Source organism: Prenolepis imparis, unplaced genomic scaffold, assembly GCF_030444845.1.
Source record: "Prenolepis imparis isolate NDT839.2.m4 unplaced genomic scaffold, iyPreImpa1.0 SCAF_2, whole genome shotgun sequence".
NCBI classification, from domain to species: domain Eukaryota; kingdom Metazoa; phylum Arthropoda; class Insecta; order Hymenoptera; family Formicidae; genus Prenolepis; species Prenolepis imparis.
The window spans coordinates 18,917,724-18,945,065 of NW_028141160.1; the positions used below are offsets into that span (position 1 = coordinate 18,917,724).

At 32.4% G+C, this 27,342-nt stretch overlaps 2 protein-coding genes across 4 annotated transcripts in view; one reads left to right on the plus strand and one right to left on the minus strand.

Annotated features, from left to right (window-relative positions):
• Positions 1-8,336, plus strand: part of LOC145932525 (uncharacterized) — a 51,435-nt gene extending 43,099 nt beyond the window's left edge. For 2 of the 3 annotated variants that reach the window (XM_083031518.1, XM_083031517.1), the window contains exons 3-6: positions 2,639-3,002; positions 4,576-4,943; positions 5,581-6,509; positions 7,368-8,336. In XM_083031518.1, coding sequence (XP_082887644.1) covers positions 2,639-3,002; positions 4,576-4,943; positions 5,581-6,509; positions 7,368-7,418 — 1,712 coding nt within the window. In that variant the 3' untranslated portion in view covers positions 7,419-8,336. Of the gene's footprint in view, positions 1-2,638; positions 3,003-4,575; positions 4,944-5,580; positions 6,510-7,367 lie in introns of those variants that run through there. The other variant, XM_083031519.1, reaches the window with a different exon arrangement.
• Positions 8,337-24,720: 16,384 nt separating this feature from the next.
• On the minus strand, positions 24,721-26,962 carry Ich (zinc finger protein ichor). Its single transcript, XM_083031520.1, has one exon. It carries the CDS (start codon positions 26,685-26,687, stop codon positions 25,116-25,118), a length of 1,572 nt encoding a protein of 523 aa, XP_082887646.1. The 5' UTR covers positions 26,688-26,962; the 3' UTR covers positions 24,721-25,115.
• Between the last annotated feature and the right edge of the window lie 380 nt (positions 26,963-27,342).

A 27,342-nucleotide genomic window follows, 5' to 3' on the forward strand; every position in this document is an offset into this window, starting at 1 on the left:
AGCGGGTTTATGTATCCCTCTCACGTCTTAATATTTACGTCTCGCGCGCGATGATATGAGAACGAGAGAGAAACGAGGACGAACTCGCGCGATTATCTTCTTCGGTAAGTGGCGTGATTCGCTTCGAAGATCCGCGTAGGTATCACGGACGATTTGCGAAATCTTATGAGAAAACGACAGAGATGGAATCGTACATGTCCGGATCTCGTATCTTTTCCGGAGTACAATATCTTCGGTCGGATTCTATACACACAGAGAATTTTCTCTTAGAATTTACCCTGAACATCATGGTAATCGTGCAGGACAATATAATTATATACTAATTATATACTAAACTATATAGTAAAATTAATCAAACATATTTTTTTATATTTTAACGTGTAGATATTATTATTTTTATTGTGATAAATATTAATCAGAGAAATTCTCATAAAATTCTTTTTATACCATATTGTCCCACGATTACTATGATTTTTAGGGTAAATTCTAAGAGAAAATTCTCTCAGTGTAGGAGGTTTCTCCCTCGTCTCTTCGATCAATGTCCAATCTGTCGCGTCGCTTCGAAGACGCAAACTCGGCAATTAAATGCTCTGTTAAACTGAATACGCGCGTCTTAGAGTTAGTCATCTGCTTCTGCTTACAGAGCCTCTTTCCTGGAAGAGCATATGGAATTCAATAAACACGCATGAGTTCAATTCCACGTCATTCCATTGTCTATATCGATCTCGATGCAAAGCATTAGTTTAGTATAATTTAATCGTTTTTTTTTATTCACTGCCTAAAGAGTGCTTATTGCATTAATAGCAGTCATTTGCATTATTTTGAATTATAAATATACTACATATGATTATATTTTATAAATTTATATGAACAATATTGCTTAGTCAGTTTTATTTATATAAATGCGCTTTTTCTCTTATAATTATATTATTTATTATATTATATAATAATATCATTTACGTATAATTTTTAATCGTTTAATTATATATGTGTATACATAATATTACAGAGACATATTATATATTGTTTTTCTTAATCATTTAATAATTATAAGTAAAACCTCTCAAAAGAATTATCTTATTATCATATTAATATTTTGACTCATACGCGCAATTAAACATATCTAATAGTTGAGTAATATAAAATTTATAGAATAAACTTTAAATAAAACTTATTAAGCTTAAAATAAAACTTGTTAGAAGTCATGTATGGAATATTTATGACACAGTAGTGACTAGAATATATTTATGCATCTGTGATAAATTTTTAATTAATTAAAATTTGTGTTTCTATTTCTTAATTAATTAATTGCACAAGTATTGCTTGTAATCTTCTTACATGTCTTGTTTTCTATCGTATTCGTTTTCTATCATGTTTTTTATTTCAAAATCATCAAGCCATTCCCAGCTGTTGTTATCAAGTGTTCTGGATATAAATTAAAAGCAACAGCCGATGACGTTGAAGGATTACGTGTGTAACGCTATTTGCATAATGATTAACCTAAGACATCGCATAAAATGCCAGGAAATTTTTTGTCGCTTCAAAAAGTCACCGCTTTGTCGGCAATCGTGCTACGATTATCAATCTTGACCGATAGGGCAATTTGCGCGATGTGATGCACAAACAGAAAGATGAGATTCGTATAGCGTTCGCAATTATTACAGAATTAATTTATTTATCAGCAATAAAAATCAGTTTAGCTTTTTATATATTTATAAAGATTTTTTTTTCGTGTCGTACACGTACGTAGATTGTCCGGAAAGATCGGCGGATACGAAATCTTTTCCGTGAACGCGATGAAAAAAAAGTCTGCTTCAAAATCACATATTTGTTGACCTGAACTAGATTTTAATTTATCACCGCCGTGCTAATTAGAGTATAAATACTAGATCGTTTACATTAACATCGATAAACGAGTACGTGGCGTTATGCTGTCGCTTTTTTGTGCGAACTGCTTTTAGATTTGTCCGAAGGATTTTTTTTTTTTTTTTTTTCCGCAAGAAATTCCAACATTGCACATCTATCTTACATCTCGCCATCTCTCTCTTTTCTTTTCTTTTTTTTTACCTGCACCTTTCTCTCTCTTTCTTTATCCCTCTCCTTCTATTTCACCTGTTGGCTCGCTTTCGAACTCTACTAAGTAACTGTACTTACGTTTCCTGTATCTCTAAATTGGTAACGCGATCCAAATCGGCGTGTAGCGGCGAATCGAACTGTATCGAAAGTCGGAATATACCGCGGAGTACATAAAACGCGGAATTCCATCTCATCCGTATGCTCAATTATGGCAAGAATGTCGTAATACATAGCTGAACATAGGCATGCGCGTACACACCTATAGATAATCTGTCCTAAAGTGATATACATATTTTTGTTGAACCGACAGTTCCGCGATATTTTCAATCTTACTCTTTGCAGTAACTAATAATATTAAATCATTTAAAAGAAAGCCCTCTTTCTCTCTTGAGCAAACACCATGGTTTAATTATTTTTGAACGGAATAGCTCGGACGATTATGCTTTAAAATTTTACGAGGTATTTTACGAGGTTGAAAAGCTCGAAACAATTTTTATACAATTAATATAAAATTCTACCGTAACAATTCTCGCAAAGTTGAAAAACCTCAACGCTTCCGCAGGTGAAGGCTGCGTCGAGAAGCCTGTATCGACCTTATGGCGGAACTATATGACAAGTAGCAGGCCCGATGTCTCTATGAGGCTGACCATAACCAACGGTGGTCTGACCGCGACCACAAAGGATCACGGTGTCACCGAGTACTGGGCTCATCGTGTGACTTATTGCACGGCCCCGGTTTCGCACCCGCGACTCTTTGTCTGGGTATACAGGCACGAGGGTCGCAGGTTGAGGCCGGAATTGAGGTGCCATGCCGCTCTGTGCAGCAAGGAATCCACCGCAAGGAGACTCGCCTCTATTCTGAACACCAGGTTACAGCAGGCGCTCTTAGAATTTCGCCGAGATAAGGTCTCCAGGCAGAATGCCAGGTAAGAACAGCATGTGTGACAGCATCGCGTGCTAGGAGCGAATTATATCTGTCAAGAAAAAAGTTATTTCAATATTGAATTAGTGACAGTGTGTGTTAGTTGTTGAAAAAGATTTAGCGAATTGAGAATATTAATATCAAAATCGTATTTCTTTCTCGGAAATGATAGAGATAAGCATAAGTGGAAGAAGTCACGTTGGAGTTTACCATAAGAACATGGTATTAGCGGAAATTAACGGGTACTATCTAAAGTTTAACAAGCAATTAGCGAGAATTAGCAAATGCTACGGCGATATTTTGTGATGGTATTGTTGTATTTACCGGGAATTAGAACTGCATTAGAGGGGACTTAATAAGACATACATTTCAAAGTATTTGCGTGCTTCTGTTTATTTGTTATATTAGATAAAAAATGTATAAAATTAAGTTTTCATTTGTCGATCAATTATTTAAGAATTATTTATATGTGCGTATATAACTTTTCATTCAATTTTTTTTAGTCGATTAATTATTTGAGAATCGTTCGAATATATGTAAAATTAAATATTTGTATAAAATATAATTAATTCTTAAATAGTTGCTCGACAAATGAAAACTTGAAAGAAAATTTTATATATTTTTTTATCTAATATAACGAATATATATCTTTCGCTCTAATTAAAACTGAACAGATCGGTCGCGCGACATAATTTCTCAAACAGAATTCTTCGAGTTTCCGTTAGGCTCATTTCAATATCGGGCAATGGCGCACATTCCTCGCATTTTTCTCATACCACATTCGTTGTATCGTCGTTACGTCGACCATACGAATTAAGTTCCACCGCTTAATTGAAGAGAGAAATTTTCTATCTTTGCTCTTAAGAGGTACGTGCAATTACGCACGTTTATGCATCCACCGTACAATCACAATTCCGGTCACGATTGTAGATCGTTATGTGCGCGTGATCGAGTCACGATCCAGGACGAGAAGTGATCACCGGTCGATGTACATTCGGGTCAGTGTTTCCAAGTCATAGGTCAAACATTTGTATTCTTGCTGGAATTGCACTAATACGATTTTAGGTCGCTACTTCCTTCAACGCGTCATTCAAAAATCTTTTCTTTTTTATCGAAGAAAACATAATTAATAAATACTGTATTTTGATAAGTTGATAAAATGTATAATAATTTTTATGATCTTAATTAATTAATAGCTTTTATAAGAATTGGAAATTTATGATATATTTTTCATCAGAGATATATATGTGTGTGTGTGTGTGTGTGTGTGTGTGTGTGTGTGTGTGTGTGTGTGTGTGTGTGTGTGTGTGTGTGTGTGTGTGTGTGTGTGTGTGTGTGTGTGTGTGTGTGTGTGTGTGTAAATCAGCAGAAGATAACGTGTAGCTAATAAAATTACGAGAAACAAACATAGAATAATAAAATCTGTTTCTATTATATTTCAAGAAAATTTTACTGAGAGGGATTACTTTTGTGTTTATTATTTTATATCTGCTTATTTTGCTGAGAGAAATGCGATATTAAGGCAACATCTTACATTGATGAAATAGATTATCATGATATACTTTGAATTGTTTCAGGTTGTCTCTGGCAAGCGCATTGTATGATAATCCGTCGTTACCGCGTAGAAAGCTTCTTCTGAGCACCGGCGGTCAGAACTATCGACCGCCCTTGGAAAGGTCGAAAAGCGCACCAAAGCTATCAGCGATCGAAGAAGATACAGTAGCTGAAGAAATGGAGCAGCAAAGGCTGCTGGAAGAATTGCATTCTTTGGAGACCGTGGCGCGCAGCTGGGAAGATCAGGATAGCTGGAGGATAGCTAGGCTATTGGACGCTCTCAATCGCGAATCCTCTGACGAGAACGGTAGCATCTCCAGCGGATGTGAAACCGCCAGCACGGCGACAAGCGAAGAAAGAGCCATCGGCGCAGAGGAGCATCTCGCACGAAGTTAGTATTGTTCGCAGAATTTATTATGGTCGAATATATCGGACTTTATTAAAATTGCGCAAAGCAAATGATAATTATTTTTCCACGTGTCTCTTTTTTTAAATTATATATGACAATTATATGTGAAATATCATGCAAGAGCAATTATATAGATAACAACTTGAAATTATGCATATTTATATTTTGTACAATATCTAATTAAGGATAAACGAAAAACTGCAATTTACTGTGATCTTGCATATTAAGTTTTTCTACGCGACTTTAATATTATGAATAGTTAAACGAGAATACTTATTCTTTACTTAACATTGAGTTAAAAAATATACGACTAATTAGTAATTATTATTTCCTAATATCGTATTTATTTTTAAGCACTTTGTTGAATAGTACATATTTTACATTGGGACATTGAATCTCTTTTTCTGTTCAGTAACAAGCTTGTCAGTATACATATTTTTGATTTTAAAAGTTATTTTTAAAGTTTTTTAGAAGAGGTGTATAATGATTTGGGGATTTTGATATCTGATTACATCGAAAAGAACAGTTGTTTGACGAGTTGCACCAGTTGCGATGCGTGGCATATAATGTTATAATGTCATTTCTCTTAAAAACTTGCTTACCTTTAAAACTTTTCCAGATCAAAACGATCAGCGAGGCTCAATCAAAAGGGTTATTTTCTCGGAGAATCGAGATAGCAAGGAACTACTAGGACCACGAAGGAATTCGGAGGGATCGCCTCATTTCATGACGTGCGCCGGTAGTCCCCGGTTCAATCCTGTACATCCTACGAAGAGGTTTCCTTTTAGAAGCGAGGAAGAAGAATCGATGGAAGAGGAAGAAGAGGAGGATACTGCTTCGAATATGTTCGATTTTGAAGATATCGAGGATCTTGATGTAGTAGACTATCGACCAAGAGGTGAGGTGTTAAAGGTGTTAAGCAGGATCGAAGAACAAAATAGAGAGAGGCGAGCGAATGAGAAGTATCCTGATAGGACACGCCATGAATATCTGCAAAATGAGGAGACTTCATTTTTAACTCTGGATTCTCTCGATGAGGAAGCCGATAGCGATGAAAGCGGTTACGTGGAGGCGCCACCAAAGTCTTTATTAGGTCAAGATGATAGAAAAGAAGAGGAAGAGAGCGATCGTTCGGGGTTGAGTTCGTTCAAAAATCAATTGGAAACTGCGCGTAGAAACGTAGAAACTGACGGGAACGAGAATCAAAGGATGAAGCACGAAGATCCTAAAATAGACGAGCAAAAGAAAATAGAATCTAAAAAGGTGGAGAAGAAGGATTCTTTATTAGTGGTCGACGATAATCAAAGAATCAAAGAGAAAGAAAGAGAGAGAGCAGATTTTAAGTATCCTATTTCAGAAACTATCAAGAAGTTAGCTAGCGCGTCACTGAGATCCAAATCCCTCGAGATGACGAGCAACAACTGCTTGAACGTCTTAAATAATTTTAAAACCTCCAAGTCATTTGATAGTACGAGAAATGATGAAATTACTATGGAATCGCCAAGTCTTCACCAAAGGAAGCAATTATTGGCACAACGTGGTGTTATGGTTTGAAAAATTTTTTTTATTTTATACATATGTATATAAGATTGAATGGAAATTGATGAATGAACATTTCATCGAATTTCCATAAACAATCGAAGATACTTACTATATTTTACAAAAAAAGAGTTTATAGAAGGGAGTGTGAAATAATTTTCGATCCAAAAAGTGCCTGATATTATTCTTGACAGATTTATTAAATTTTATCAATTATTTAGTTTATTGGATGAAAATAGGGTTTAATTATAAATATTTATCCTGGAGTCATTTTCCTTACTACTCGTAGTACTTATAATATATAAATATAGATATTAATTCGGTGATGGATACACAGATTCAGTTACTAAGAAATTCTACTAAAATAATGTCAAAGCAATGATCAAAATATATCTTAAATATGCTTTACATGCTTTGGAAGAGTTAGCTTGAATGTGCTTGATTGTTAGTTAAAAAAAAGCCATCATCGAGTTAAAAAAAAACCTTCAGTGCTGGAATGTAGACCCTGAATGCAATATTCTAAGGTGTATGATTTTTCTAGTTAATTTTTGAAGTCTAAGAATTGTGACTTTACAGAAAAATTTCGGAGCTTTTTTTATAAATTATTTACAATAATTATTATTATATATAAATATTATTTTATTATTTAATAACGAACTATTGAGATTTTTTATTCTATTCTTTTTTATTATTATATCGCGCAGAGGGGATAATCTACTTCCGGTTCTGACATTACTACAGGTCGACAAGGAAAATATACTCATACTATATACAAGATAGATATGAAAATTGAAACTATTAAATCTTTAATATTAATGCCTGTTGTATGTAGTTGTAGTTTTGTGGTTAAAAACATTCTATTTGCAGATTGCAATGCAGGCGATTGGTAATATTGGAATGAAATCAGTTCGTGCATAAATTACAAGAGTAGTTGCTTTGATCAAGTATAATGAGCTCGATAATTTGATAATATGATTTTTCACGTTGTTATATTACGCTTCCATGAACAGGATTCGCTTTTCAAAGCCTTTATTAGAAGATTAGTTGCAAAAAAAGTCCATTGAACCATTCGATTTGTTGCCGATAATGCAGCTCGTCTTGTTGATTGTATAACGTTGATGTTGGTCGTACATGTGTTTTTGATAAATGAATGTGCCGATAAATCGGCAAAGCTAAGATTTGATTTTGTGGAATAGAAAATAACCGAAGGCAGTACAGTTAATGGAGAATAAGTGACTGTGCTTGTAAATATAATTTTTCACAAGGTGGAAAGAAATTATGTTTTTCGTTCATAATAATAAGAAAATGATAGTTGTTGTAGGGGGTACAATTATTTCGTTTTCATTGCGCTCGTTTTCGAACGTGTTTTCTAAAAGCAATCGAAAATTAATATCAAATTCCAATATTGTGCTACGTTTAAACGTACTAAAGGCATACAAAAATGATTTTTTTTTAGCATTGGATATATCCACTATTTATGCAAGTTCTGATCTATAAGAACTCGCAATGATTTGTTAGATAACAGAAATAAATGTTTTTCTTTTTTTTTTTTTATAGATTGATTATTACATATAACAAAAATTCAACATTCCATTACAAGTTGATTTTGGATAATGTCAAGTATTTTACTAGTGGTGTTTAGTCACGTATAATATAGCATGTATTATCGGTAAATCGCTAAAACGAGTATTTTAAATCGAACATGTCCGGAGGATTTTGCCGTCCATGCGAAATCCGAGATTGTGCCAGATACGGCCAAATTCTCTATGGTGACAACAGTCCTTGTAAAGAGAAAGGGAGAGATAGATAATACCAATAAAATAAAGGAAACTCGAAGAGTGAGAAACACCTGGTTTTAAAACCTTTTCGCTCCTGATCTTTGAAGTCTCCCCTCGCGTTGGCATACAATATCGCATCTAAATCAGCGTCGTGACCCGACACGAATCGGTCGATAATTACACGGCTAGCGTGCCAGAAAACGTAAATCGCAATTTTTAAAGTCTCCTTAGAGTGAAGAGTCTTCTCCGCAAATCCGGGTCGAAACGATCGAATAGGAGCATATGGTCGATGAACTTGATCAATTTTACCCAGCATCTATCGTTCATGAAATTATTTTGCAAATGAAAGAAATTTGTGTATGATACATGAATATTGTATTAATTATTTACCTTTCGTGTTCGAAGAAACTCTGACATCTCAAGAAAGATTTTTATATACTGTTATAACTCGCAAACGATTTATAAAAGAATATAATTTACTATAAAAAATACATTAGAATGTAAATAATTTTTTCTCTCTTAGAGAAAATATATATAACTAAATTAATAATTTAATTGGCATTGATGAAAATTGAAGAATAGTAAGATATATCTAATTTTATTAAATTTTTGCTAAAAAAAGGAAGCAGAATTAGAGATTTGCGAAACTTTGTAATTGAGAAGAAATGAGCAATGTTAAATGTAAAATACACAGTTATGTTTACAATATACACACAAAAAATCATTAAGAAACAATCAGAAAAGATAAAAGCCAAATTAGAATGGTGCTGTGAAGAGGAGTTTGTAAATTGCACAAATTAACTAGTGTGGGAAGATATAAGATATATATTATTATTAAAGATTTATTGATGATTACTCAATTACACATATCATATTCATATTTTTTTCTATAATGTAATAAGATTTGCATACAAAATAGTATCACTATAGAATACTACGAGATTTAATTTACAAAATAATAAAATTGAAGAAAATATTACAAATGTGAATTGTAAAAACACAAAGAGAAATCTACACTTTTTTTAAATAATTTTGATCCGACTTGTGCACGCAATTATAAAAATTCTATTATATATATTGCTATATATTTTTATAATTAATATAAATTTAATTGCAGTAATATAAAAAAAAAAATTATCGCTAACAAAATACGAATCCGATACAGTTTGGAGATAAGCTCTTCAAAACGAGCGATAATTATGTATATATATAAAAAGAAAAATTTTGATGTCACCAGCAACCGTGTACTTTGCGCTTGTAAAAAATCGCGCGATTACTTATACGAAATACGAAAACGTGGAATGCAATCATCCGCGTTCCCGGCGGCGTATTGTCGCGAGTCGGGCCTTGCGCGGAGTCAAGATCAAGATCAAGGTGCCGTGCCACTGTGTGGACCCGCAACCAGACTCCAACGTGAACACGATAACGCCGTGCGCGCGTTGGTACGCGCTACCACTATATCCTCGCTACCACTATATCCTCGCTCGTACCATGACATGCATCACGTCGGTGTGACCTACTGAGCATCGAGAGATACAGCACACGAGCGTACACAATACACACATCCGCGCGCGTTAAGAGAGGAGCAAGAGCCGGGAGGGAACTCTCGGAGGGATCGCGGGGCCTCTTCATCTCGCCCGCTGGGCTCTTTGCGCACTGGCCGGACCACTTCATCAAGATGAACCGTATAAAAAACGTACCTTCGCGAAGATTGCTCGCGCGCTTAATGCTCCAATAAAGTTACACAAGGACGATACGTGAGCCTGAATTGTGAAAAAAAATATATATCTTGGAGGAGAAGGGAAAGAAATTTTTGGAAAATTCGTCAGGGTTCAAGTAAATACGACTTGCAGTTTGATAATGACATTGTCATATTTTAAACCCTTATACTAATAACTGCAAAAAAAAAAAGATAGCTAAAAAGTATTTCAAAACGGTTTAGATGAATATAAAAGCAAAATTCACATTCTTTAATATTTTTTTTTCTTTTTCTACTAGAAATACATATATTAAGTTAGAAGTGCAATCTTATTCTAATATCCAGAAAAAAGGATGCAGCAAAACTATTCTAATATATTCTGAATTCAATATTCTGAAATAGATGAAATGTTCAATGGATGATTTATTCAAATACACATGCATAAGAAGTTTCTTTACTTTTATGACCAATCTTGAAGAATGCAAGGTTGTTTACATGCTGCCTCGTAAATAATATAGTGAAACCAAAAATTGACTCGGTCAATGTTCATTAGTTATACATTTTATATATGTATATTACGCAAAATCGTGTTATTTTAATTTATTTTTGTAAAACTGGAGACGTAAAGTATTCCTAGAGCTATTATACAATTATAATATTTAATGCACACATTACTTTTTCTTGTCATCTTGTCAAAAAATTAACCCATTAATGCCCAACATGCAGTTTTTCAGAGAGAAATAAAGAGATAATTATTCTAAAAATATTTTTAAAATTTTCTAGATATAAACGCAAATCATACTTTTTTTTCTTCCTTAAATAATAATAAATAAATTTTATATGTACCAACAATTTACATATACGTATATATTAAATGTCTCAAATATATATGTCTAACATGATTTTTCAGATACAAAAGAGAATAGCAGTATTTAATTATATTTAATAATTAAAGAATTTATTTACGAAGATTCTTAGGAAAAAAAAAAAAAAAAAAAAAAAACAGTTGTGATTTAAACCTCACCTAAATTAAGTTTTTATATATATTTTAATTGGAGCCTTAATGGGTTAATAAAAAGACGACTGTCTCAGCTCTCGATTTAACCACGTGAGTTTAAAAGTAACACACTAGCTAAACGAGTACATACATCTCGAATCCCTTATCTTTTTCGAGTACACCAGGTGGTACGAATTTGGGGCCATGCCGTATGGGGATCCGACGTGTGGTAGGAGATGCACGTGGACCTCCATAGAGCGCGAAGCGCACCTCGCAGGGATCCCACTGTCCATACATGTACGCGAGTCATGAGTAGTGTTAACGGCCTTGCTTTATGTGGGTCATGAAACAAGGTCCCACCAGTACAGGAGAACCCGAGAGAACAGACGCGCTTAACTCATACTGATACAGACATACATACATGTACACATATGCTTACACAGAACAACGAATCTCTGGCAACAACTTATGCTAGTACGCTGACATCGAACAGTGCTTTCTATCGAGTTGTCGATGATATGGTGCACCTTTCCTCTGTAGCTAGCTCGAACACGGTGATCGATCGTATCTGTGTAGATTATAGAGAGATAGAGGGGGAAGGGAGATTTACATGTAGCTCTCGATATATGCGGAAATTCTCTCCGCGGAATTCCGCTGTAACGTAACACTATGTTTGCGTTCGACAAACAGGATCTCAGAAGTTATATAATGCAATTTTACATTCCATTTATTTTTATTTCAATATACTAATATAATATATTAATAATTACGTCGTTCTTCTTTTTTAGAATTATGCTTGGAGAAGACAAAGAAAAAAGAAGTAAGGAATTTGCTATATTTCGTATCAGAATGTTGTTTGAAAAGTTAATTTTTATAACTTTGTTTCTCATTTTTATCATTCTCTCTTGCACTTTTATACAAATTTTATATTAATGCATGCATGAGAATTTTACATTATCTTCTATATTATCTGATACATTTAACAATGTATGCTTATAACTTGATCTTTATTCGATTATTAATTTTATAATGAATCAAATTGATATTAATAGCAATTTACGATAAATAGAAACACATTTGCAAAATTGATTCCGAGAGCCAATTTATTATTAGTACAGCCACGCATATTATAATAATGCATATTACACTAATACAACAATTTAGATAACGTGAAGCATTTTACATAATAAACAATGCTAAAGTTTATCGCAGTATTATCACATAATACTAAGGTTTATAACGCTTCTTAACTATAAGAGGTGTTTTATATTATTCGCTTGAGCGTTGATCTGATAACAAGTCTTTTGATAAAAGGCTTTTATACTTTGTTTACTTTACCATACGCAATATGTATAATTTTAAAAAGAATTGGAAATTAATATAATATTTCTATATAATCTATTCATAAGCAGCCTCCTCTTAAGTTCGTACCTTACATACATCAGCATTTTTAAAGACATCTAACAACAAATCACGTCCCTTGGTAAAAAAAACAGTACATTTTGCGCGCACGTAACGCCGAAGAATGCTTAATTTTCGGAACGATGAGCGCGATTTATTGCAACAAAAACATTATTAACGATGAATTTCCTCGCTTTCGGGGCCTCGATGGGACCAGAGGGGACTCGAACGCGGCACTAATGAGCCGAGCTCGCGATTCGCGACTCGCTTAACGATCAAGTTCGATTTCTCTTGGCATCATGGCAACGGCGGCCATGCACGAGTGAAATCTTATGGGATCTTCTGTCAAAAATTATTTCCGTCTAGAAACGAAAATCACATTCGAGGTGTGTGGATACCTCGAATTAATTATCATAGCTAAGCAGAAGTAAAAGATGAAAATGTCGCTGGACAGCTTTCTACTAATTACTTAACGATGCAAAACTCATTTTCCAGCATCTAACGCACATATTTGTTTATTTCAATATTTGAAAGATATATACGTGCGACGAATATTTTTTTTTCTCAGTCAGAAAAGAGAAAAGAGACATGTTGACGATAAATACCTAGATTGCATTTACATCTCATAGACGGCGTAGTCCTTTTAATCGCATTTTCTATACGGGTAATGATGACTTGAATTTTTTAGCCTTGTGCAAGAAATCGCGCACTATCATGAGTCGTGCCATAAATCATTTCGAATCGTAATAACTCTCATAAATCATCAAATCGTCATATCATACGGTAGCAATTATAAGCGCAACGGCATCGTCATATGAAAGTATGCTTATCATTTATTTTATATTTATTTAGCTTCAACTACGTTAAAAAGAACGAATCGACACTCGAATCATTAGTTCTTGATAGAAATTTTTAGAAATCATGAAACGTCGTCGTGACTTACCGAAAAGTTTACGTCTTAGAAATTTTTCTCTTATTAAACACATAATTTAAATATTTATCAAAAATTGGAAGAAACAAGGAATGACTATATGCTGATCTCTATATGCTTATAAAATGCTTATAAAATACGAGCACATCAAAATTTGCACAAGTGTTATAGTAATAAGTTATAGTATTTGTCGACATCAATTTTTAAATTACAAATTTTGTTTAATAATGGCAAACTTCTTAAAAAGTGACATGCTTTCGTGTAGCGATGTATATAGCTCATAAGAACCGTGACGCGAAGGGGGATTACCATTACAATAGTAATTAGGAATTCCTATTTAAATAGAGCATCAGATAAAAGCAAGAACAGCTAGATATAGTAGTTCCACGTGCGACGAATTCTTAACTATGTGTTTCTCTTTCTCATCTATACAACTTTTCGCCATTTTTCCTCTTTCTTTCTATTGTTATTATCAAGATCGTTCGCGATATATATTATACTCGATATCTTTATTCACACACAAATGACCGTGTCATTTATTTCGAAATAATTTAGTGCGCAATTTGCCGCGATCAACAATAAATTAATCGTAATAGTCGATATAACAAATATATATATTAATTTATAATAATTTATAATTATTAATGAGCGACAGAATTAATAGCAACTCTTGACTTATTTTTATTTACAATTAATAGGCATACTTAAATTTATTATTTAATAATTTACATTAGAATCGGCCTATTGTTGACATGTATAATATTTGTTTTTTTTATGCCTATTTTAAAAAATAATTGTCAGTAAATTATTTTAGTAGAATAACCGTGACCTCTTTTCAAGAATATTTCAATTAAATAAAAATTATAATATTTATTATAATTCTTATTATAATTGCGTTACTGTTAATAAATAAATATTTATAAATTTTAAATTTATAGTTTCTTGGTAAATATATTCAATAAAGGCATATATATATATATATATATATATTTATTATTTAATAATAATCCATTATAAAATATGTATTTTATCAAGATTTTTTTATTATTTTTTAAAATTTATTTACTCATATTTATACACTCAGTTTGCGCAATTATGTAACTCTGTAACAAATTAACATCAGAATCGGTCTATTGTTGATTGTGGCTTAATGCACATTAAAGGAAAACATATCGAAGTCTACTTGTTCCTATATGGCGAGTGTTGCGTCGGTGGAGCGTCGTCGCGTATCTTTTGACACAATCTCGTAACGAAATTGCGTCGTGTGAGGACCGATATGCCAAGACGACGATGGGAACTTTACCACGGGGAAAAGAGAATCTCATTACTTGGCTAGATGTGTATGTGCGAACGTTGTATATGCACGTGCGTACCGTATGTACAGCGTGTGTACAACATATCGCTGCTCACCTGCCAACCATACGTCCATTGAGAAGGAGCTCAAGATGTAACTGTGTGAACTATACCACTCACATGATCCGAATCGCCTTTAATTATTCGTCCATTTGCGAAATTCTCTCTTCTTCCTCTTCACCCTCCACTCTGTCCCATTCCCGTGTAATGCACGCTGGTATGCGTGCACATTCGATGGTAATGAGAGATGAGCGAAAGGGGAAGAGATACGGAGAGGAGAGACTTCGCAGTCTCCTAAACTGAAAATTCCGCATTTATGATATATATTATTTTCTTAATTATTTATAAATCTACCTTCTATACATTTATATATTTTTCATCATCAACTTTTTGAGTGCTACTGAAAGAGAAATTTATCAATCATACAATGAAAACTGGATCATTTGTGATGTATGATAAATTTTGTTTTTTAAGAGAAATAAATATATATACATGTGTGTGCATATATGTGTGTCACTATAAATTTATTATATAAAGACAGAAAATTGCCAAGAATATTACATATAAAAAATGTTTCGGTTTTTTCCTAGTTAGGTGAAAAATAAGGAATGTATGTATATACAATTTTTTTATATACATCCAGAAGTAATTAAGAAGTAATGATAAAAAAGCACAGATAGGATGCTAATATAACTTACATTCAGATGAATTAAACATCATATAAGTCGTTGCAATGCAACTTATTACAAATTAATTGATTCCATACAGATGCGCGCATATAATCTACGTATAAATTATATAATATACAACTAATCTCTATATATAAACAAATTATGCAAACAATCATGCAAACAAATCAATATTTATGGTATGATATATAGATTTTTCGTATACATTAGTTAATTAAAAACATTTAATTAAACTTATTTCAAATTATTTCAAATTTTGATATTATCTTTCAAATTGGACTTTTTAATTTTTACGTATATATGAATTTTATGTCGCAAGACTTTCCTTAGATTCTCGAAAGCGTGTCGAACTTGAAACGATTCGACGTCATTTCGATTTCTCAACAGAAATCCGAAAATTTCTGTCATTTCATCGCGACATGACACGGTACATTGTCGAATTAGCGCTTCGAAAGATTGCCCATTTCTTATTTATACGTGAATAGATGATTCTGCTATCCCAATCTTTCCATAGGAAATCTGGCGAATGAATCCAAATTTACACATATAATCGCAAGTATGTCGATTTTCATCTTGTCCTAGTTTGAGCGTAATCACCAAGATGCGCACGTGTAACACATAAAACAACGGCGTGGGATTAGTAGAATTGTTCCTTAACAATATGTTGAAAAAGTATTGTTTGTACAATTTAAAATTTATCTATTTATTTATTAACTCAAATTTTTAGTTTAACTAAAATTTTAATTATATTTAAATATATGAATCTGGAAAAATTAAAATAATAAAATAAAAATTATCACATATATTTCAGAAAGTTATAAAAACATTTTATATTAAAATAGAATTACATATATTAAATCGAATTTAATAAATTAGAAAATTTATTAAATCAATTAAATAAATATAAGTTCGATAAATCGAATTAAATAAAAAAATTTATTAATTTGTTTAGCAATATTTTTAATATGTATATATATAAGAGACAAATAATTCTTATATTTGCTTTAACTTTTATCTCTGTATCAAAAGCATATTTAATCGCACGCCTACTCGTTGTATTGAGATGAGATCGCGTGTCCTACAAATGGAAACATCTATTTATTTATTCAAACTTAGTATACCGCAAAGAGATGCAAGATGAGAAAGATGCATTTTACATCGCTTTCAACTAGAGAAAAAGTAATTACATCATAAATTGTTCTGCCATATCCTGCGAATTTGGAAAATTTCGATAAAAACATATTTATTCATATTTCTGTTACATATCGTAAAGAAATTAAAAAATAGGAACTTTCTAATTTTATAGATCTACAATGTCTTCCGCCGATCTTGCGGGCCATATTTTTATCACAAAAATGAAAATAATTCTAAACATATGACACTCGGAATCTTTTTGTGTTAGTCATCTTGCTGACATTCCAACAATTTCGGTTAGAATACTCTAAATAACTCGGGCAGGATTTCAAGGTGAGAATTTATTGTGACATAAATCGCAAGCGACATGCTCGCTAAACATGTCGGCGGCAGAGTCGCCATCAGGTCTATCGCACGAATTTCGTGTCGAGATAGGTACACGCGGGTAATAAACAGCTAACGATGCGCGATCGGAACCGTAGGATAGACAGACCCACTCTTCAGGATCCTGAAGCGAAGCGAGTTGCAAAGTGTGCCATGTAAGTGGAACATCGCTGCCTGGTACCGACGAAGTATACCAAAGTAGTATAACGTGGTCCTCCTCCTTCGTTCTTCTTTGCCCTTCTACCTCCTTGTCATTCTCTACCACTACCACCATCTCCTCCTTCTCTTCCTCAGCCGACAACGAGTCTCCGGCACTCCTTCGTGTATACGGTGAAAGACTTTCTTTAAGGAGGTTCCACACAGTAAAAGAGTTACACGTGTCTACTGCCTATACATACTCACCGCGAGGAAAGAAAGAGAGAGAGAGAGAGAGAAAGACGGAAAGAGAGAATTGTCCATTGTCTCCTTTGACGGCCATAATTGATGCTGGTCCTCCAGGTTGCATCCGGTTTCGTCTTCCCGATATGCTTGACGATATAAAACGCTCTTGGTGGACGCATGCGGTGACACGCATTGATTCGGTCACCATATACATCCTCTTCATCCGAAAAGTCGCATGCACCGTGTCTGTATCGCGGACGCATCGATAGTTCTCTCACTCTTGAGGATTCGAGAAAAGTATTACGAGTGTAATGGACCCTCTCTCCCCTCCCTCTCCCTCTCTCTTTTGGAGAAGTTTCGTGTATATTAAAAAAATATGCGACAGAAATGTTTTATGCCAGTTATCATTATTATTAAAGAAAAGAAGAGGAGAAGAAACACATGTAATATTAATTATTCTCATATGATCTTTCTCTTCTTCTCGTTCTTAATAACATCATAACGACGGTATAAATTATTTCCGTCGCATATTTTTTCGACACACACACACAATTATATATAACAAAAAAATATTTATTGCCACAAAAGATTATTTTATATTTTATCTAATTAATTTATTATAATAGATTCTTTCTCTCTTTTTGGATATCTTAATTATAAAAATTTAATAAATATATATAAATTATATATTATCTGTAAAATATATGAGATTCTTTTGGGAAGAGAGGAGTGTCTTCTGTTTAAATTTCACGATTAATTACTCAAAACAATTGAAAGATTATTTCTTTAAAGAATTTTGTAAATCAACTTAAAATTGCCGTTTATAGTAACGCTAAAATAGTGTATGCACGTTTACACAATATATATATTTAAATATTCGAAGATTATATGCACATCACAAAAGAAATATTAAAGCTTTTTTACTATGCCACATGTGTACTTTTTGCCGAAGAAGTGTTTTCGCCGATTGTTTTTAGCATTGTATTAAGCTTCTCACACATGTCTCGTACACATTTCAAAGATCTAGGGTATTAAACAAACAGATGGTCGCTAGCATACATGACGAGACGTGTAACATTTTACGAATAAATTACACAATCATCGTAACTAATAGAAGGCATTAATTGAACACATTCAATATAAATGCTATATGTATGTTCGTCGAATCTGCCAACTTCGACAAATAAAATTTTCTCTCTTTCTTCCTCTTAAAGGAACATTGACAAGCCACAATTCGTGCTGCAAAATAAATCGATCTTTTGCAGCACTTTCGAAGTCTTGTACGTATTTGTGGTTTGGAAGGGACGAAGAGGAAGAGGAGATACTATATGTAAGGATTGAGGATAGGAAGTCGGTGGGCTCCAAAAATTCAGGTCACTCGTTCGACTGGGTACGTGGACCATCATGGGAACTGCGGTACAAGTCCTCCTTGATAGTTTAGCCACGATTCATTTGAGTCAGCGACATGTCGATCCATCATCATCTTGCTTTGTTTTGTTACTTCTTCTACATTTTTAAGCGTAATACATATCGCTAAATAATAAAATATTATTTCATTAGAAAAATATATAGAGTATTTTTAATATAGAAAACTTAAATTGCGTTCTTGGATTCAAACTTAATTTTGGCAATTTAAATTTCAATATTATTATTTTCTACTTGTATTATGATTATTGCCTTTTCTATAGTCATATTCTATTTTTTTTGTTTTACATCTCGGCAGCGTGTTCTTTTCATTAATCGCTTTGCAACTTCTTTTACAGTATTATGTACTCTATTATTATTTGCTCTTAATATCGATATTTTTGTATTCTTTTCAGTCACTCATTATGTGGATTAATCAATAGTACAGTTAGGCTCACAGTGGTCATACCTCTGTTTATGATTCGCGTGTACGATCACAAGAGGTTCTCGCGTCTTGTTGTCAGACAGAAATAAAAGATTTATCCCTCTCTTTCTCTTTGTTACTTTTCTCTTTCTCACTCAGTCTGTACAGTGTTTCTTAGTCTTCTTCTTCTTTGACATATGAAATCACGCATCTCCTTGTCCCAGACTAAAGAGACAACATCGCACCGCGGACCGTGTAACCTCCGAGATCATAATTCCGTTATATCATTATATTCAACAATAATTCGCGGTCCATGTACCGAGCACAAACATCCAGGAACAAACCGCCACGCAAACTGTCCCAGATCTTTTTTCAATACTATCCTTTGTTAGAGTTCGTCGGTAATTTGGCTCCGTTGTCCTATTTAAAATGACACTGGTGTATAAATTCCGGAAGTTGACAACCAAGAACGACTATCGAAAATAAACGGCCCCCTGATTACTGCTCCAGTAATTTTAATAATAATAAATAATGTCGGCAGTGGCGTGACTTTTGATTCGCGGACATGATGATATACATATAGATATAGATGATATACTCCTCCCAAATACAACACGAAGCGTTAACGAGAATGGAATCGCGATAAGATTTTATCACAGAAAGAACGTATTTATATGACGTCAAAATATCGAATATCCTATAAAAAATTTGCAAACGTTCGCATGGATCTTCATATTTCTCTTATCTTTGTTTAATGTATGACGCTAAATTGAATCATTAAATATTTATATGCACACACATGCACATACACACAGCATACAATATTTACATTACTTATCGTATAACATTATAATTTATTAAGTATATACTTAAGTTGATATTTATTAATGTTAGAATATTATAATTAATCTTCTTTCTCAAATTATCTTCTGTCACTGCGAATAATGCAACTTCCTTTGTTTATATAGATGCTATAACAATGTTACAAACATTTTTAATATAAAATTACCCCTGCCGAATTGATTATTATAGAAATGAACCAAAAGAATTTTTATGAAAAATAGAGAATGAAGAGTGATTTAGATAAAAGGATACATCTTCGGCACAAAAAATGACAGCATTATATTACGGTAACAATCATTTAATTAAACGTCATTTTTTTTATAAATAATGCACATGTACAATGCGTATGACTTTATACATTCCGTAATTATTAACTAACACAATAGCAATGACGAGAATTCGAGGATCGAGTAGCGACAGATAAAATGAGTACAGGTCGCGTAAGTATAGAACAAGTATCCGCAGAATTCGACGACTAATATCGAGAGCCGCGAGAGTTCTCGCGTTAGAACAATTACGAGAATTATATCGTCGATCCATCGAAAGCTCGTATTTTGTTTATGACAATTCTAACAAGAATGTACATACATCTTTCGTCAATTTATATATTATATATATATATATAAAAGAAACCCGTACATTGATCCTAATATCGCATAGGATCGTGAAGGGAGTGCAATTAATTAATTTGTCGTACAATATTTTACACACGGTGTATCTTAAATTTATAAACTAAAAAATGGAAAATTAAGTGGAAGCTTAAATAAAAAAAGGCGGAGAGAAACGGCTATCTTACAAAGTATGCGAGGAAAGATAAATAACGAGAGAATCGAGAGCTAGGATGTTGACAAAGATTAATATAAAAGCAATATAAATAACAGAAATGAACTAGAAGCTACTCGCTAAACGCTATTACAGAGCTGAGTTGCTCAATACTAGAACAGTCATTGAAATCGGCAGAACTGGTCAAATCATTCTGACCCATACCATTCCATGCATAGGTTTAAGTTAATTTGAGTGGAAACATAATATTCATTCTGTGAAAGTAAATCGTAAAAGTATCTCACTGAAAAAAAAACACGATACTATGTTCCATAAAAGATAAAAATTCTATATGTCAATTTTCTCTTTTATTCTTCCGCCATTGGTCAAATAAAAAACTTTGTATATATAGTATATAAAATTTGACAGTAAAAATATGAGAGAATAAATATATATAAATATTGTTCCATTTTCTATAAGTTATTTTTTCATATTTTTCATGATAAAAGTATACTTTTCAATATTTCTCTCTCTCCGTTCAATGATCTTAACATATGTTATCGAAATCATAATCTTAAATAAAAGAGAGATATTAAGAGACTTTTTAGTGCAAGAGTGTATAGTTAAGTAATTCATTATACAATATTTTGTATACAATGTATCGTAAGTTGGCAAATTAACTGTTCTTGCATCGACAAAATTCTGTCACATACATATATGTTATATTTTTTTATTTAATCAATATAGTTTAAAAAGTCAATATATATATATATATATATATATATATATATACATTTTGAATTAATATTTCTGTACGTGCATCTCTCATTTTAATTAATGATTTTTAAAAACTAATATATTTTTAATTAATGTCAATTAAAACGTTAATTGTTAGTCAAAATAATTGTGAAAATCAATACATTCTTACAGATGCAACTAAATTTTTCGTTATATATAGCTTCAGATCATACAATGTCATCATTAACTTTTACATTCATGAAAAATAAAAGTATATTAAATAAAAAATTGATTAAATTTATCAAAATATTAAGTCATAAATACTTTACACAAATTAATAATATTTAATAATAAACAATTTAAAATTATTTTGTGATAAATTACTAAAATTGAGAAAGACGCACATATAGAAATGTAAAAATTAAAAATATTAAAGTACCAAAACGTTGATTGATAATAGATAATATACAAAATAATTGAAAGTCGAACAAAGAACAAAGAAGATAATGATTCTGTTTTAAATTTAAATGACAATGTTTTTGTATTATACATTATTATATCTATATCTCGTGACTATTATAATACGTAAAAAAATATAATATTCTCTTTCTATTGTACATATATTTAAAATTTATATGAAAAGTTGTGCATATATAGAAGTATTCAGATAAATTTTAAAATATAAATATAGAAGTATCCATATAAAGTTTAAATATAAATTTATTTATATTTAAAATTTATTTATATTTAAATTTTATTCGGATACTTCTATGCATAACTTTTCAGTAATTTATTTAAAATTATTTTTAAATGAAATATTATATTTTTATATTTATATATAATAATAGTCACTATCAAAATGAATTCGAAAGTATATAATACAAAGACATACGATACATTATATATATATATATATATATATATATATATATATACACACAATAGAAGTCATATAAATTTAAAAAACCTCTATTTTAAAAGTTACAAACATTGTATAAAAAAGGTTCAAATTTTTTACATTGATCTTACTTGAATATAATCAGTAATTTTGTTAAAATGTCATAAAATCATTTTTTCTTAACAAAAATATAATTTTTTTAATTTTATATAATATAAATATTTTATTTTATATTAAATAAAATAAATATATATTTTTTATTTATTTCATTTAAATAAAATTATTATCTTCCTACTAACAGTTACTTTTTATTAAAATTTTTAATTTGATTCGAAGTATATACAAATTAAAATTTTTAATCACGATAAATTTTGATAAATATATTTAACCATAATCAATTTTAATTTATATTTTTTAATAGTTTTGAATATTATAATATTAAAAATAAGTTTAATACAAGTCTCACACACAAGGTAACTAATGAATACTGTAGAATAGAATTTTTCAACAAGTTTTGAAGATATTAAACATATTTTAAAGATCTGAAACGAGAGAGAGAAAGAGAGAGAAGTCTCAAGGTACTCAAAGAATGCTATAGAATGAAAAGATTTTTTTATAGGAAGTTTTCATATCCTTTAATATTTATTTTTAATAATTTCTCGATTAATACTGTTGTCATATTTTATATACTATATTATACATTTTTAATAATTATAACATTATGTATATATTAATTTATTTACCAAAATATATATACAATATGTTACGGTGACAGTCAAAATAAAACTTTATTATTAAAAATAAAAAATCGTTATTTTAAATAATGCTATAGGTATATATTTTTTTATTCAGCTTCTATAAAATTTTTATTTATCTTTTATTCTTATATATTTGTAATATTTTGTAATTACAGTTAAAATTTTAATTATATAATTATATTAATTTTTTTTTTAATTTGTCAATTTAGATTGTCAATTTATCAATTTTTTTTATAAAGTTACAAGCATTGTATAAAAAAAGTTCAAATTTCTTACTTAATCTTACTTCAATATAATCAATAATTTTGTTAAATGTCAAATGTCAAAAATATAGTCATTATAATATCAAAGATTATAAAATCACCGTAACATATACATTATAATTTTGCATGAATTTGTCATTCTAGAAATATTAATTAATAATTTTTCACAACATATTGCATATTGTTTCGTATACATACTGTGGCCGGACTCGATAAACTTAAATCAAAAGTTTTGTACCTGCATAAGGCGAAATCTGGATTTTACAAAATCGCACGATCACAATTGAGACTTTGATCTTCATCATTTATATAGATCTTTGAAATTATGAAAGATAAAGAATTGAAATTATATCTTTATTAAAGAGAGATGTTTGGAGAGATATTTCTTGCAAGATGGAAGACGTTATATTAAACACATATGTTTTCAGATTAATTTTTTTTATATCTGAATTATCCAATCCTTTTTTTTAAACACATTTTTTATTCGAGATTTTTATTTTTATTTTTTTGCAATTGATTTTTTGCATTTTTAATCGAGTATCGAACTTTGTTCGTCATCATCATTAATAGAGTCCGATTGAGTCTCATTAATGCTAAATAAAAGTTAGAGAGCCATAATTGTCTTACTTTCTTATATTGTTACTTCTTTAGTTTTCAGTGGCGTTTAGCGCAAACGGTAACACACAAAGTGTTAGCTCAGTGTTAAATATGTATTGACACATTGAAGATCAATATTGTATTGCTATATATATATTTAAAATAAAGACGAAATTGTTTCAGATAATCTGCATGTACATAAATGCCCACGATGCATAACATATAACATACAGTATAATCATCATTAATCTTGCAATACAGAAAAATAAGACGAAAAATTTGACTATATAAATCTATAATATAAAAATTTTTTGTATAATTAAAAAATGATAAAAATTTAATAAAAAATGAAAAACAATAGTTTATATACATATTATACATATATATTTTTTTATTTTATTTAAAATTTTTTTTGTGTCAAAAAAGAAAATGTTGAATATTTTATTATTTAAATTTTTTTGTATAATCAAAGAAAATTTTAAATTATCTTCTAATAATTATTTATTTTGTCCTAATTTTAAAATTAGCATGCAGAAAATAAAAAGATAAAAAAAAATGAAAAAAAAAACAGTAAAAAGATAGAAAAAAATAAAAAAACAATTTTTATATACATATTATACACACACACATATAGTATATATTTTTATATTTATATTATTATATATATTTTTATAATAATGATGATCAAAATACTATGCTCGATTAATAGTTTTATTGCAAAAAATAAAGAATAAAAATCTCGAATAAAAATGTGGTGTTCAGAAAAGAGTTTGGATATATTATCAATTTAATTTCAATTAGTTACGTCCCAATCTCCAATTTGTAATCTTAATGCAATATTAATTTTTAATATATAATTTCAATGCCTTAAGGCATTCGCTGTTCTGAACGCGATCGTAATTGTCTCTGTTAAGTTAGTAATAAAGCGGAATTATATCCGCTTTTATCTTTCTCCAATTACAAGGGACGCATTTAAATCAACGGACTCTATGATTAGAGTGATCACATATTGTCACTATACAATGGCCGCATTATCGCCATGTCTCATAGGTACGATATAGCGTAATTTAAGTATGTTTGTAAATCTATTCTTATTATATATCTTTACCTATGTTATTTATCATTAGAATTATCGTTTTTATTTTATAAAGTGTGTCCCTTTTTTTGATTAGAGAAAGAATCTACTCCCTGCCGCCCCTTTTGTGGATTTGCTGGTGTTTGATAAGGTGCGCTTTTTGCCGGAAAGCCTTGCTGCATACGTCACACTTGAACGGTTTCTCTCCCGTGTGCGTACGCAGATGCACCTTAATATTGCTCTTATTCAAGAATGCCCTGCTGCATATGTGACACCTGTGAACGGGCTTCTTTGGATTGCCACCCACTTCGGATTCCACTCCGTACGGTAATACTGCTGTATTGACCGCCGGATTCTTTTTGCTCGGATTCTGTCCGGAACCCGGCGAGGATCGCGATCTTTTTCTGGGATGCGAAGGGGTGGCAAAAGAGGAGTGTAAGAGATCATCGGGGCTGCACGACGTGGACACTCGGTTAGGCGGGCTGAGAGGCGGATAAGGGCTTGTCGATGACGGCGTTTCACCACAGGACGCGTTCTGGAGTCCGGTGGCATTTCCTGCTTGCAATCTCGCCTGTAACAGAGGTGCGTAATTCTGCGTAAGCAGATTTTGCAGCGTAGATCCAACGTGCTGCTGAGTCGGCATGGCCGGCGTCGTAGTCACGTAAATCTGGGGTGCGAAGGAATTGGGTGACGTGGTATCTTGGTTTTTTGGCGAGCACACCGGCGGTATCATCCAATCGGCGATATCTATCCAGTCCCTTGAGGTATCCGAAGTTTGCTCTGAATTGGGACCGTTTCCGTTTCCCGGTACCGTTGTGTCCGCTATCGCGGAACCGATAATCTCCGCTATATCTTCGATATCGTACTCCAACTGCTGTGTCGACTGTGGCAATTGTTGTTGCGGATGTTGATTTGGAGGTTGTTGTTGCTGCTGATGATGATTTTGCTGATGTTTTTGACTTACCTGCGGACATGGTGTGCTCGAAGACACTACGGGCGATTCGTAGTATTCCTGATGATTAGAGGAAGGTGTCGGCGACGCAGATGGTACTGACGATCTCTGACCGGATGAGGCTATCGTGTGATAGTGATGTCCAGATATTCCGTTGATGGAAAGATGTCCCGTGTAGTTAGTGAAGGCTGGAAGCGGACCCTTTATTTCCATTAGCGACTGAGCCGAGGCAACGTTGACAGTCGAACCTAGCATGAGCGATTCTACCCATGAAGTATCTTGAAATCCGGCTGTTTGCTTCACGTCTGGAACTCCACCCTCGAGGAACTCGGGCCCATTTGCCGCCCAAGGAGACAACAACAGGCTGTCTACGCCAACGACTTCGGCTGGTGAATCACCCATCACGATTCCAGAAGCCTGACTGCTATGTGGCGGCTCCACTCCGGAAGAGGTCAAGTGCGACGGCGTCGTTGGTGGACCCGACTGTGTCTCGTATTTCATATCACTTGCGATGTTTGATGTTGGCAAAATCTGTGAAGAATTTAGCGGCGCTCCGTTCACTTTAATGCTTCTTCCGGGATAAGGAGGTGGCGGCTTGAAAATAACACCGGAACGAGAGAAATTCTGGAAATTTATTTTCGTACCTGTCACGAATTCTCTTGCTCTCGCTTCGGTATGAGATGCAGGGATATATGGATACCGAGAGCAGTGAGGCTCTTCTCTCATGAACGATTCTTGCTGTCGCTGCTCTTGTTGAGCCTTCTGTTCGCTGTTCGACGGTACTGTACTCGGGTATTTGCGATTGGGTATTTGCCAGTTAACGTTTTCCCAGGTACCATCCGGCGCTAATTCATCCAAGAAATCTTGAAGATTTGGATTTTCGCAATTGGGTCTTGGCAAGTAAACGTTTTCCCAGGTACCATCCGGCGCTAATTCATCCAAAAAATCTTGAAGGTCGTGGGGAATTACACCCGATGGGGTATCAGAAATAGTGAACTGTACTTTCTCTGGCTGCGAACTATAAGATTCAAAGTTCTCTTGGAAGTCCACTTGGTGTAATATATTATTGTGATTTTCAGGAGCGATCGCTTCATTTAGTGTTGGATTTTCTATTTCAACTGTGATGTTTGTCTGATATTCGTTCGTCGGTATTATATTCGCTGTATAGTTTTCCTTTGATGGTGTGGTAAATGTGGTGGGTTGTTGAAGAGAGCCGGGAATTTCGATCTGTCCACATGAGGATGTGTGTAAATGAGATCTGTCGGATATTTGTGTGCGAGGCTGTACGTTATCCTTCTTTTTGACGGTCCGTGGCTTGTTTTTTTTTGTCTCTGTCGATGACGAGAGACTCTGATCGTTGTTGAACGATGTCGTCGGTATG

Excerpts from the sequence above, each read along its gene's own strand:
- Ich (XM_083031520.1), bottom strand. The coding sequence starts at position 26,687 with ATGAGAGAAGAGCCTCACTGCTCTCGGTATCCATATATCCCTGCATCT.